Genomic DNA, 14,054 nt, shown 5'->3' with positions numbered 1-14,054 from the left:
TTTGACACTTGTACCATGAGTATGTTAACAGGAACTCTTTGTTATGGAACTCTTTGTACATCCTTGTTACTTTTCTGTAATCTCAATGTATTATCAAATAAAAAATATTAAAAAAGAAAGGAATGAAGTACTGACACATGCTACAACATGGATGAACCTTGAGACTATTATGCTAAAGTGAAGGAAGCCAGGCATGAAAGACCACATTCATATGAAATGTGCAGCACAGGCACATCCATAGAGACAGAAAGCAGATTAGTGGTTGCCAGGGCTGGGGGTGGAGCGTGAGGATAGGGGGGTAATAGCTCAAGGACAGAGTGGCTTGTAACAGACCCTGCTTCTGGGATGCTCAAAGTTGGCCATTGAAGTCAACAACCACACCGTTATCTTGAGGTGCGAAAAAAGCCAAGTTATCTCCACTCTCCCCATCTAGGAAGAAAGCAGGAACAGGCTGATTGACAGCCTCCCCACACAGGTTTCTTTATAGCTCAGAGGCCTCAGTTTCCCGCTTGCTCTACACCTGCATTTGCTTTTAGAATGAAAAGTATCCATAGGATGACAGAAGGTTGTTTGTAGCCCCTTTTCTCCAGGGGCTGCTGGTAAGAAGGTTCTCCAGGGCCGGGGAAAGAGCAGGTAAAGGTGGGTCTATAGTTATTGTTTTATCGTTCTCCCCCAGGGGCAACTAAATCATGCCCCACATGCAGATAGGAGGCCAGTAGTCCTTTATCCTCCTGTGGCCCCATGTCTAGAATAGGATGTCCTGGCAGGATGGAATGGCTCTGTGCTGTCTGACAGGGTGACCACCAGCCACTTGTGGTTTTTGAGCATATGAAACATGGCTGGTGCTACCGAGAAATGGACGTTTTAATCCAATTTAATGTATACATAGAAAATTAATATAGAATAACCTATTAATATAGAATGAACATATATAGAATGAGATAAATGAACTATATATAAATGAACTATATTTTATATAGTTACGTATTCTCATGAAGAGTGAGAAGGGATAATTCATATCATATAAAATTCACCATTTAAAAATGTACAAGTCAGCCAAAACCGGTTTGGCTCAGTGGATAGAGCGTCGGCCTGTGGACTGAAGGGTCCCAGGTTCGATTCCGGTCAAGGGCATGTACCTGGGTTGCGGGCACATCCCCAGTGGAAGATGTGCAGGAGGCAGCTGATCGATGTTTCTCTCTCATCGATGTTTCTAACTCTCTATCTCTCTCCCTTCCTCTCTGTAAAAAATCAATAAAATATATTTAAAAAAAAATGTACAAGTCAGTGGTTTTTAGTATATTTACAAGGATGTGCCGCTGCCACTACCATCCACTTTCAGAACATTTTCGTGACCCCAAAGACACTCTGTACCATCATTAACAGTAACTTCCATTTCCGCTTTTTTCAAAATCTTGGCAACCACTCATCTACTTTCTGTCTCTATAGATATGCCTATTCCAGACATTTCATATAAATGGAATCATATAATATGTGGCCTTCCATGTCTGGCTTCTTTCACTGAGATCATGTTTTCAAGGTTCATCCATGTTGTAGCATGTGTCAGGACTTCATTCCTTTTTATGGCTGAAGAGTATTCTTTTGCATAAGCATACTGAATTTTTTTCTTATCCATTCATCATATTTAGATTTAAATAGCCACATGTGGCTAGTGGCTCCCACAATGGCCAGTGAATATTTAGCACAAGAGGAATATGCTTCTCCAAGTAGACAAGTTGGTGAGATCTGAGTTCCAGGTCAAGGCATGGCCCTTGGTTTAGTTAATCAATTCTATGTGTTTTGTCTACTTGTCGACCAAATGTGAGTGAGGGCTGGATTCCTCCCTGAAATTCCGAGACTCTGTAATTTCTTTTGTAGACCAACTTCTTAGCCACATGCAGGAGTTTGGGTTCAGGGTGGAGAATGTGTGTTGTAAGGTCACCCAAGTTCATCGAGCTGTTTAAAGCTGCCTCCTGGGTGGATGCCTGGGGGAAGTACCCGGGGTTCTCTCAAGTTTCTTCTCTTTGCGATGGTTTAGGCCGTCTGTCTTTGGGGGCCAAGGGGAGCATGACCTTTCCCCCTGGCTCTCTGAGATCTGGGAGGATGGTTACCTTGAAGACTTTCTTGGCCCAGGTCCTGAACGCCTCCTCCTGACCACAGAGCTCATCCCCTTCCTTCATCTTCAGGATCCTCTCTCCTCCCAGCTCTTCAAGGAGGGTGTCCACAGCATGGCCAAAGGCACAGAAGTGCGGGTATGCCCTCGAGCCAAGGCCAAACACTGAGAACCTGCCGACGAGACAACAGAAAGCTCAAGTGAGGTTGTGCTGAGGGGGTGCCTGGTGCTATGAATAGAACTATGCCTCCCCAAATTCATATGTTGAAGCCCTACCCCCAATGTAACTAATTGTATTTACAGATGGCGCCTCCAAGGTGGTAACTGAGATGAAATGAGGTCATAACGTGAGGGCCCTAATCTAATAGAACTGGTGTCCTCATTAGAAGAGGAAGAGAGAAAGATCAACCAAAGGACTTGTATGCATGCATATAAGCATAAGTGATGGATGTGGACAACAGGGGGTGAGGGTGAGGGCAGGATTGGGGGGATGAGGGGACATTGGGGGGATAAGGACACATTTGTAATATCTTATTCAATAAAGGGGAAAAAAAAGAAGAGGAAGAGACACCTGAGTCTCCCTCTCTCTGCATGTGCACAGTGGAAAGGCCAGGTGAGAACATGCAAGAAGGTGGCTGTCTGCAAGCCAGGAAGAGAGGCCTCACCAGAAACCAGTCCTACTAGCACCTTGATCTTGCACTTCCAGCCTCCACAACTGTGAGGAAATAAACTTCAAGTGTTGAAGCTACTTTGTCCGTGGTGTTTCATTAAGGCCACCCAAGCAGACCAATACACCTGTGTTTTTTTTTCTCCCAGAAGGACTGTGGTTAGCCATGATGGTCAGGCAACCCCAAGCCTATTGGAGAAGGCTATCATTCAAATAGCTCCCTCCCCTGGGGGCTTCTCCCTTCCTCTGGTATCTACTAGGCCAGTGGTTCTCAACCTTCTGGCCCTTTAAATACAGTTCCTCATGTTGTGACCCAACCATAAAATCATTTTCGTTGCTACTTCATAACTGTAATGTTGCTACTGTTATGAATCGTCATGTAAATATCTGATATGCAGGATGGTCTTAGGTGACCCCTGTGAAAGGGTCGTTCGACCGCCAAAGGGGTTGCGACCCACAGGTTGAGAACCACTGTACCAGGCAATACTGTCCTCAGGAGAAAATTCCCCATTTGTCCTAAGGATGATGAGTCAGGGGGTAGTGATCATCCAGAATCATTGGCTGTTCCCTGTGTGTCCCTTTCTAAGTTGGACTAACTGGGAATATTTGTCTACATTATTGGGAAGCTTAAATTCTACAAGTTTTGTAATTCTACAAACCAGAGCAGTTTTAAGTACAAAGACAATGGGAATTATAACAGAGGTCCTCGGGAGCCTGTATCAATGAGGACTTGTCGCTGACACGTCACATGTGGGTGTGGACAGGCCCTTCTGAAAGGGGAGGAGGGGCTTGTGAATGTGCTGGCTCCGCCCCTTGCAATGTCTGTGAAGTTAATTGGTCTCACAGACCCTCCTTGCACAGCCACCACCAAGATGCTGCTCTCTGAATAGATGGGGGTCAAGTTAGTGAGATGTCGGTTGATGTGGAGATGGGGGCTGGCTGCTTTCAGGCATGGGAAGTGGGGGGCTGGGCCTCAGGTGGCCCCTCTTCTTAGCTCAGTGTGTCCTACAGACACTTGATGTCACACTTCTAGGGCTTGGTCCCGGCTGTAGGTCTTGACCTCTCGGGACTGGAGTGGCAGGTTCCCAGCGGGACAAGCGCACCCCATCCCACTTCTTTCCCAGGTCGGAGTGTTCTGCTGCAGACCGTCATGGCAGACACGTTCAGGAGTGGAGCTGTCTAACCTACTCCATCCAGGGTGTGGTGCTGTCCCCAAATCTCATTTTTAGGACAAGGGTCCAAGATGGTGAGATGGGGGATCAGGGGCGGAGGCAGGAGACAGTGGGAAGAAATTCCATCTTGGAGAATGAACTTGAGATAGGTCCAGGTGTCTCACCGGTCAAATGGAAGTTATCCCCTCCTTTCCCATCTCACTCTCCTCCTCTTTCCTGCCCTCCATTCCTCCTGGTTCCAGAGCCTTTCCACAGAAAGTGGATGAGAGCAGGCGGTGTTTTCCCCCATCCCTCCTGCACCTACGATCTTCCTGGACCTGGACTCCTCCCCCTTTCCTCGCAGGGCAGCAGCCTGGTGGGTAGAGAGCTGGTGACCAGGAGTGGACTGGTTGGAGGGCCGCCCTCAGCCTAAGCAGATCTGGGAACCCCAGCACCAGCCTGCAGTGTGGTTAAGGTGCTGTTCCCCAAATCTGCAATATGAATGTTTGTGACATCCACCAGACTTGACTGTCACCAACTCTGTTCCTCATTAGCGCTGTTTAACCTGCGTTTAGTTTGTGCTGACTAGCTCCTCCGGCCACATGTGTTCACAGCAGATGGTCCGAGGGGTGAGTTCATGAATGTGCTTCCCGATGCACCTGAAGACCTGCAGCATCATCACTTCCCAGACTCACGTTTCCATCCCCGTCTTCACCTCCTGGCTTCAGAGTCCCTATTTTAAGCCTCAACGCCAGGAGCTGGCCAACTCATTGTACAGGGGGCCAGAGAGTAAATATTTTTAGGTGAAGAAACAAAATGGAAACGATGATATAGCTACTTCTCTAACAAGAAAGAACAAATTCCCACACATTTTTTTTACTAACGAAGTTAAAAATGTGCTACTAATAATGATAATAATTATAGCTCAGTATAATTTTTTAGTAACATATGTCTACTCATGAGAATGTAATTCTTTTTCATGGGAGATAACATTTTGCTTAATTGGGGCTCAAAGGTAATGGGCTTTTTTAAAAAAAATCATTAAATGAATTGCAAGTGTTCAGGTGTGAAAACCACTCTGAGCTCATGGGTTGTACACAGACAGACAGTGGCCAGGCTGTATTTGGACCATGGCTGTCACTTGCCATCATCTGCTGTAAGCCATGGTGGATTTAATGAGGGAAAAATGGGTCTGACTGTCAAACTATGCAGCTGACATTACAATGTCAAACTAAAAAAAGTGTACCGATTTCAAAACCTATACAGGCCCTAACTGGTTTGGCTCAGTGGATAGAGCGTCGGCCTGCGGACTGAAGGGTCCCGGGGCATGTACCTTGGTTGCGGGCACATCCCCAGTGGGGGGTGTGCAGGAGACAGCTGATCAATGTTTTTCTCTCATCAATGTTTCTAACTCTCTATCCCTCTCCCTTCCTCTCTGTAAAGAAATCAATAAAATATATTTTTAAAAAAACACCCTATACAGAATGGACAGCACCAAGGGGGAGCCCTACTGTAAACCATGGACTTGGTGAGATCATGACGTGTCAATGCAGGTTCATCAACTGTACAAATGTACCCTCTGGTGGGAATGCTGATGGCGGAGGAGGCTGTGTATGTATGTGTTGTGGGGCAGAAAGTATATGGGGAGTCTCTGTACATCCCCCTGAATTTTTCTATGAACCTACGACTGCTTTAAAAATGAAGTCTGTTAAAGAGTAGACTGATGGCCACAATGCTTCACTATCGAGGAGCCCTGCGATCTGAGGCATCTGCTGAGCACTGCTCTGAGCATCTGTGAAGAAGGTTCAGTTAGTGGCCGGGTTTAGTTAGAGATTCCTGGCCAGGCCTGGATACTCTGCTTCTAACAGCCTCGTCTTGACCGATAATCTGTGAAACCAAGGGTTTGGCATGACATCCAGTTTTATTTCTTTCCAAATACCCATTAAACTGAAGACACAACTATTGCAGTACAACATATATGTCCATGTACTTCCCAAAGTTACCTCCTGGCATGTGACTATGCTTTTGAAAATAAAGGAGTTAGGCCAGTGTCTTTTGAATCTGACTACACATTGGAGTCCATTGGGGAAATATTTTCTCGGTTTTTAAACATTTATTGATTTGAGAGAGAGAGAGCGATTTGTTGTTCCACTTATTGATGTATTCATTGGTTAATTCTTATATGTGTCCTGACTGGGGATTGAACCCACAACCCTGGTGTATTGGATGACACTAAACAATAGACATACCTGGCCGGAGAGGGGAGAAGTAGGCTTTTTTTTTTTTTTGAAAAGCAATGCTTGGTCCCAATCGTAGGTTGATTACACCAGAATCTCTGGAGGTGGGCTTGGTTATGGGTGCATTGTAAACATCTCCAGGTGCTTTTAATGCAAACCCAGCTTTGAGAACCACTGGGTTATGGCAGTTTGTCTCCAGAAGCTTCTATCAAGTGTGCAGCATATCACTTGGGAAGGACAGCTCATTGCGTAATTTCTAGGGGTCAACGTTCTCCATCACCAGTGACGTGCTGATGATGGGGTGAAAGGTGTGTGATGGGGTGAAAGGTGGGTGATGGGGTGAAATGTGGGTGATGGGGTAAAAGGTGGGTGATGGGGTGAAAGGTGTGGGATGGGGTAAAGGTGTGGGATGGGGAGAAAGGTGGGTGATGGGGTGAAAGGTGGGTGATGGGGTGAAAGGTGGGTGATGGGGGAAAACAGGATTGTGGGGGCAATGAGGCTGTGCATTTACGAAGAGGAGTCAGGTGCAGCCAGGGTGCAACTGGTTGTTCCAGGGATGAAGAGGCCTGGAAGGAAGACACCCCCACAGCAAAGAGCCCACTTTGCAGCTGAATCCAGTTCCCCAAGAGCCTTTGTCATCCCTGAGGCCCGAGCCCCTTGCTCACCTCACGTTTGCCAGGGGGCCGGTGCTCTCAAAGTTGTCTCTGTGGTCCGGCCCGTTGCCTGATGATTTGTGGAAGTCGGAATAGGAGGAAACACTATTGAACCTGACCTTGTAGCTCCTGCCAAAAGGAGAGAGAGTCATGAGCTCTGGCTTGAGCCCTCGCCTGAGGTCACCGCCCTGGATCTTCAAATGACCAGTCCTGGTTCTAGGACCCTCTCACATGTGATGAGTGAGGCCACAGCATCCTCAGGCCTCCTCCACAATGGATCAACTTACCCCCGCCCACCACCGTGCCAGCCAGCCATCTGTCCTTGATGCCATGTGTATTAAAGGGTTTCTTTCTGACCACACTCAGCTCAGGAAATTGAAAGCCGGACAGTCAAAATGATTGACTAGGCAAGAAGGCAGGAAGGAGTAGAACAGACCACCCCTAACCATTAGACCACGCTTCCTTGCTACCCAAATTGTAACGTGCGTAAGGATCAGCCTGGGACTGGGTTAGGCAGATCCTGATTCTGAAGAATTGGGGCCAGGCCTGAGAGTCTGCATTTCTAATAAACTCCCAGGAGATGCTGGTGCCGCAGGTCCCCAGACCTCACTTTGCGTAGCCTGGACCTGGACTTGTACTGTCCACTGTGGTGGCCATTGGCTACCTGTGGCTATTTGAACGTAAAGCCGAATTAATTCACACGAAATACAATGAAAAATTCCGTTTCTCACTTGCACTAGCCACACGTCAGTTGCTCACTCAACAACCACGTGCGGCAGAAATACAGACCACGTTCGTCACCCTGGGCAGTTTGACTGGACGCGGCTCTTTCTGTCAGGTTGTGGTCCTTAGACACTTCCGGGGTCTGTCACCTCCCACCTTCCACGCCAGCATGGAGAGCGCTCAGCACTGACAGGGGCAGGAGAGGAGACTGGCGTTCTCGTTAACGTGTTTTGAAGGGGAAGGAAGATGTCACTCAAACCTCAGCACTAGCGGCTCAGGAGCCTGAAGCCTCAAGAAAACACACACCTGGTTTTCCAGTTTTTCTCTAAAAGTCAGTTTTGACCTCAGACAGGGCAGAAACAAAACAAAACAAAAAACGTCTCCAAGACAACCCCCCGCAAAACAAAACAAAACCAAGAAATCCAAACCTCCAAACAGAAGAAACAAAGCAAAAACGAAACACAAAAACTCAATACATCAATCTGAGCGCAAAAGACAAAAAAAGAAACTGCGCATTCTGGCAACAGGGTCCTAAGCGGGATCCTCAGTTCTTGCTCCAGGATCGGGAAAGGTCTAAATACACGTAAGCATCGTTTCTGCCCTAAAATAGTCACACATGGAGTCACTTCCCCAAATAAGGCATGCGACACACCAGGGGGTGGCCGTGGTGTTAGTGGGAGGGATGGTGGGTGGCTGTGGGGTGAGAATGACAGCGCGTGTTTCTGTATGAGGTTACGGTGTCCCAAATGCTTTCCTCTCTGTTGTTATCCTTCGGCCCGCACAACAGCCAGCTCCCAGGCGTAGTCAGGACAGAGAGCTTCTCCCCATTTGGTGGATGAGGAAGACTGAGGCCCCGAGAGGTCAAGGGACTGGCTCCAGGTCGCTTAATGAGTTAGTGGCACAGCCTGGGTTAGAACCTCAGGTTTCCTTGACACCTGGATGTGGCCTTGGAGGTTCGAGCGTCGGGCATGCATGCGCATGCGTGCAGACACACATCTCCCTGCACACACGCATGCACACGGGTGCATGTATGCACACGCACACCCGCTCTACCTGTGCTGGCTGTCACGGGCTGCAGCCAGACCACGGACTTCTGTGTCACCTCGGGGGAGGGGAGGCCCTTTACGGGAAAAGAAACGCAAGGGTTCCGGGTACCTAGAGGGGAGAATGGATGGTGCCCTATCTCTCCCTGAAGGAGGGGACCTGCTGGAGACCACGCAGGCTGGCATGGGCAGGAGAGGGGCAGGGACAGTGAGTGCTGGAGTTGGGCACAGAACGAGGGCTGAGTGCAGGGGACTCAGCCACCCCCTGGATACGGAAGGCATGCGAGTTTGGCAACACGTGCTTGGCTGCAAGAAAACCAGGAGGGATTTTCTGCGAACCACGGCCAGCGGCGGCATTTGGTGCCCAATGGCAGACATGGGGTCTGCTCTGAGCTGGAGGCGGCGCTGTGCTGGCCTCACTGAAAGGCAGCTCCGTCTGCACCTGCCATATGTTCTCCACTTTGTGGGCGACTTAAGGGCTTTCCAAGGGTAACGCTGATTCCAGGTGTTTCTCAGATCTCGGGATCTCTTCAGAACCCAGCCCCACGTTGGATGCGCTTTCACGCGAACATCGTTTGACCGCAGGCCACTCTCTGCCTTCTTTTGAATGCAACCCCCCACCCCAGCTGCAGCGCCACCCTGAGCATCAGGCGGCACAGTGCCAGGGAAAGCAGCGCATTTCACTGATCCCGCAGGTCGGGTCCCGGGGGCGGGGAGAACTGGCGTTTGCACAGGGCTCCCAGTTTCTCACAGGGCACGAGTCTTACAAATTGGAGAGCCCAGGCAGGTGCAATAAACCCTACTTGATAGGAAAAGAAACCGAGGCGCAGGGCCGTGAAGTGACCAACCCAAGACCCTCTAATTAGGACCAGAGCATCTGAGCTGGTGGGGCGCACGCACCCAGCGGCTGAAATCGGCCACAGCTGGACTGTCGGTCACAACCGCCATCCACCCAGACCTCAAACGTGAACCCCAGGTGCCAAAAGACAATTTACAGTCCCCCCCAGGGGGGTCATGTGGCCGTGGAGGGCCGTCCACTTACTTCCTTTCCTCCTGCACAGAGTTGGGGTGCCTCATTTCCATCAAAGCACAGCCGAATTTCTGCAGAGCGAAAGAGGTGAGTGACAGGTCAGGAGCGTATTATTAAAGCTGGGATATGCTCAGGCCCGAGGGGCTGGGGTCCTGGCTGGAAAAAGAGGAGTCTGATGCTCGGGGACCCGGATGTCCGAGATGGTGAGATGGCGAGGGCTCGGCAGGGCAGCAATGCTTGCGCTGCAGACGCACACGGGAGGGTCAGCTGCTTAAAGAACTGCAGAAGTGGACTCCCAAACCCAGCACACCAAGCCCCTTGGTGGCGGCTTTCTCTCTATAAAAATATTGTCCCCACTTCTCTCATCTGGAGCATCAAGCTCCAGGGGACACCCAGCTCTTGGTTTCAGCATCCATGCCAAAGAAGCAGCTCACTCAGATGACAGCCGTTTCACTAGGAACCAGCCAGGCCCTGGGTGCCAACAGACAGAGGACTTGGAATTGTCCCATCTTGGCCGAGCTTAGATCCACATTGAAACCACCGTCTTTGAGGCCCTGGGAGGATGTGCTACTGGACAGCGGGTGCTACGGTAGCCCCTCTTTCTTCCTGCTGATGGAAACACGTGCTAGAACAGGCGAACACTCATCTTACCTCCCCATTTTCAGGGGGGTCTCCATTGCCAAAGGTGCTGGTGACCACCAGGACCAGCGTTTCGTGTTCCAGGTGCACAATGTCATAGTCTTCCATGGATATCACCTAGGTGGGGGTGGGGGCAAAGAGGGGGCAGGAAGGAAGAGGTGATGAGGAGAGAAGGTGGGAGAGAACAAGAAGTGATGGGGGAAGGAGGAGAAGGAGGAGGAGGAGGAGGAGGAGGAGGGGGGGGGGGGAGGAGGAGAAACAGAAGAGTCATCTTGAGCCCTCTCCTTTGGAAGAACCAAATGTGTGGGGTGTCGCTATTTCATGGGTAGACCTGCAAGCCTCTGGCAGGGTGGGACCTCCTGTGGTCACTGTGGCCTGGAGGCCGAAGGGAATCTGGGGAAATGGCGCAGGGGGTGACTGCCAGTAGAGACAGGTCCTAATGGAGACCTTCAGCTTTTTAAAACCAACTGATCTTGGAATCTCCTTGACCACATCTAGGCTGGGAGTGACCTGGCTGACTGGGTCTGACCAACAGCTGCTCAGCCTCCGTTCTAGCCTCCCTCCAGCAGGGTGGATGGCCTGGGCCAAACCAGTCTGAGAGGCCTGCTTTGGGGAAAGATTGTTGTCCTGTATCCTAGCATCGCTCGAGAAACAGTTTTCAACGGCGGTTCTAGGGAAGCCCAGTCGCTGGAGATGCTTCCCCCAAAACAAGTGAGCCATAAACAAACATGGGGAACATTTACATTCTCCGCCCTCCTCTTTTGGAGATGACAACACAGACGTGCGGACTAAAGGCTCTGACAAGTCCTGCAGCAAAGAAACCCACTGAACTGTATTTAATGCAGAGCTTCTTAAACTGACTCCAGAACGGATGTTCATAAAACCCTCTAACACAGTGGTTCTCAACCTTCCTAATGCCGCGACCCTTTAATACAGTTCCTCATGTTGTGGTGACCCCAATTTCATTGTTACAAATTGAACATAATTAAAGCATAGTGATTGATCACAAAAGCAATATGAAATTATATATGTGTTTTCCGATGGTCTTAGGCGACCCCTGTGAAAGGGTTGTTCGACCCCCAAAGGGGTTGTGACCCACAGGTTGAGAACCACTGCTCTAACAGTTTCCTCTAGATCTGGGGGTTTCATTTTGTGATTCCTGGACTCCTGGGGGGTTTGCAGAGAGAGGGACATCACCGTCCCCTGGAATTTATGAAAATGTGAGCGTGTGTGCTGACGGGCAACTTGGGAAGTGCTTTCATCCATTCTCAAAGGGTTCTACTCTGTGGACTTCCCTCTCTCCCCTCCCCACTTTAATCACCTCGAGGGGCTGGCGAGCTGGCAGTGCCCCTACCCACCTTGGCATCGAAGGCGTGCTTGAAGATCTCACACAGGGTTTTGGCATAGGCCTGCGATTTACCCGTCTCTGTGCCATACAGGATGGTCGCCTTGACCCTCTTGGCCATTGCCTGCCCCATCAGCTTGGCCGAGAACTTGACGGCTCTGGGAGGAAGGGGACGGAGAGGACCATGGGAAATGCCAGGCTGGGACTATTGGGCAGAAGCATGATCCATGACATTAACCAGAGAGAACTTACTCTCCTGATCTTTGATGGCCTCCGGGAACTCAAAGCCTGAGTTTAGGCACCAAGTGACCCCCTTAAGTCCCTCCAGAGCAACGAGTCGTGAGCTGAAATGGTGGGTTAACTGTGTTGGGTTGTTCATGGATCAATCCCTGTCTTGAGGACCTCGCTGTGCCAAGCACTGTCCCCAGAAGATGACCATTCACTCATGCACTCATTTATTCATCCACCAAATGTGTGTTAACCGCTATTGTGCAGGCATTGTGATCGGAGCTGAAGAACATAGAGAATGTGGCTGTGGACAAGCAGCTGTGATGGGGCTTACATTAGTGTGTGTGTGTGTGTGTGTGTGTGTGTGTGTGTGAGAGAGAGAGAGAGAGAGAGAGAGAGAGAGAGAGAGAGACATCACTAACAAATCACTAGGTATTGAGCTCAAAGGGATTTCAGAAGTGAAGGCCCAGGTCTGGTTTAGTCAGGCATGCATATCCAGGGTCTTGCACAGCTGATGCCTAATAGGCACTAAATACATATCTAGCAAAGGAATGAATTTTAAAGATGCTGCTGCCACTGAAGACGTGGGGAGTTCAAATGTCAAGTCTAGGCCCTTTGTAGTTAAATGGAGAATTCAGAACCACTGTTCTTCCTTCCCGTCCATGAGGGCCTGGGTGAGGCAGCGAGGCCAGAGGCCCAGGAATGCCTGGGCTCACCTCGGAGCAAGCATCCCTGCTCTAACAGGCATCTCCGAGCAGACAACTTGCTAATTACTCCTGCTGGGGGATTATTGGTGGTAAATTCATCATTTTTTAGAATCAGGGAAACCACCCACACTGCAGGAGCACTTGGGCTAAGGGGGAGAAACAGAGAGAAATAAAAGGTGCCTGGAGGGTTCCCTTTGAATGATGGGAGCATAAAAAAGCAGCTATAATTAACTTCCATTGTTTCTAGCTCCATCTTAATAGTGCGGTTAATGTTTTAGATTCCCCCCTTCTTCCCCCACCAGACAGCTGAACTGAAGGGAAGCCAGGGGCTGCCTTCCCTGAGAATATTTGTGATCTCTCATTAGCGAAAGAATGTCTGCTGAGGTGCCCTTGCTTGGCTGGAAGATGGGGTTAGGTGGAAGGAGAGAGGAGGGGAGAAAGGGAGAGAGATGCCATGGGCCGTATTAACAGAGCCAGCACCCAGGATCAAGTCCCTGTAAGACCCACCAGTGTCTTGCTTCTGGGGTCTGTGGCATGGATGGCACCAATTGTTTTATTTTTATTCTTTGCAACTACCCCCCATGCAGAGAGAGTTCTGGACCCGAGGGCGCTCAGGAAAGAGAGTGAGGAGCTCAGTGCATACTTAGCTCCTCTGCCAAAAAGTAAGTTAGTTCTGAACAGGGGTGTCTCCGAGAGCCAGTGGAGCTCTTTCTTAGGAGAAGCCTGGCATCCCTATTAGAGCATCTCAGGTGGCTCCACCCCACTTGTCAGCTGGCCCCTTGGCTGGCTACGCGTTCTTTTTTATTTTTCAAAATGCTTTTATTGATTTTTAGAGAGAGGGGGAGAGGGATAGAAAGATAGAAACATCGATAAGAGAGAAACATTGATTGGCTGCCTCCTGCACACCCTCTACTGGGGATCAAGCCTACAATCCAGGCATGTGTCCTGACTGGGAATTGAACTGGTGACCTCTTGGTTCCTGGGTTGACACTCAACCACTGAGCCAGCCGCAGCAGCTGGGCTGGCTATACGTCAGGAAAGTTATTCTTTGGTGGCCTTGGTCCATAACCCCCTTCCCGCCCTTCTGTGCTCATCTTATTCTTCAGCTCAATTGTCACCTCCTGAAGGAAGCCCTCACCTAAACTCAGTTAAGTCTGTTCTTTGGCACCATGGATCACTCTTCAAGGGCACCCGAAGTGCTCACTATATTGTGTGGTTCTCTGACAGATGAATGGCTGTGAGCTTCAAGAGGGCAGGGACCACATTTGTCTGGCTCATGATGGCTTCCCGAGAGCCTAGTACAGTGCCTGGCAGGACTAGGCTCTCAGTATCCATTTGTGGGCCAAATGAATGAATGAATGAAATTAGAGTTCAGCCCTGGACAAGAGCACTGTTGGCAGTGATGTTCTGGACCCAGCTCATCCCAGCTCCTCTCTACTACGGGTTCAGTGACTTCCTGTTGGTAGCTTAAAACTGGCCATAATGGGAGTATTTACACGATGGCGATTGGCCAACATT

At 49.7% G+C, this 14,054-nt stretch overlaps 1 protein-coding gene across 3 annotated transcripts in view; it reads right to left on the bottom strand.

Moving 5' to 3' along the window:
* Positions 1–14,054, bottom strand: part of NOS1 (nitric oxide synthase 1) — a 102,421-nt gene that overhangs the window by 23,848 nt on the left and 64,519 nt on the right. For 2 of the 3 annotated variants that reach the window (XM_070399425.1, XM_070399427.1), the window contains 5 exons: positions 11,615–11,759; positions 10,269–10,373; positions 9,630–9,688; positions 6,834–6,950; positions 2,112–2,286 (listed from right to left, as the gene is read on the bottom strand). In XM_070399425.1, coding sequence (XP_070255526.1) covers positions 2,112–2,286; positions 6,834–6,950; positions 9,630–9,688; positions 10,269–10,373; positions 11,615–11,759 — 601 coding nt within the window. Of the gene's footprint in view, positions 1–2,111; positions 2,287–6,833; positions 6,951–8,597; positions 8,700–9,629; positions 9,689–10,268; positions 10,374–11,614; positions 11,760–14,054 lie in introns of all 3 variants that reach the window. The other variant, XM_070399428.1, reaches the window with a different exon arrangement.

The sequence above is a fragment of the Myotis yumanensis genome, unplaced genomic scaffold (genome assembly GCF_028538775.1).
Source record: "Myotis yumanensis isolate MYYU_CA2020_CCGP unplaced genomic scaffold, mMyoYum1.0.hap1 SCAF_19, whole genome shotgun sequence".
Classification (NCBI taxonomy): domain Eukaryota; kingdom Metazoa; phylum Chordata; class Mammalia; order Chiroptera; family Vespertilionidae; genus Myotis; species Myotis yumanensis.
The sequence above is the reverse complement of the archived record's forward strand: the minus strand, read 5'-3'. Positions and strand labels throughout refer to the sequence as shown.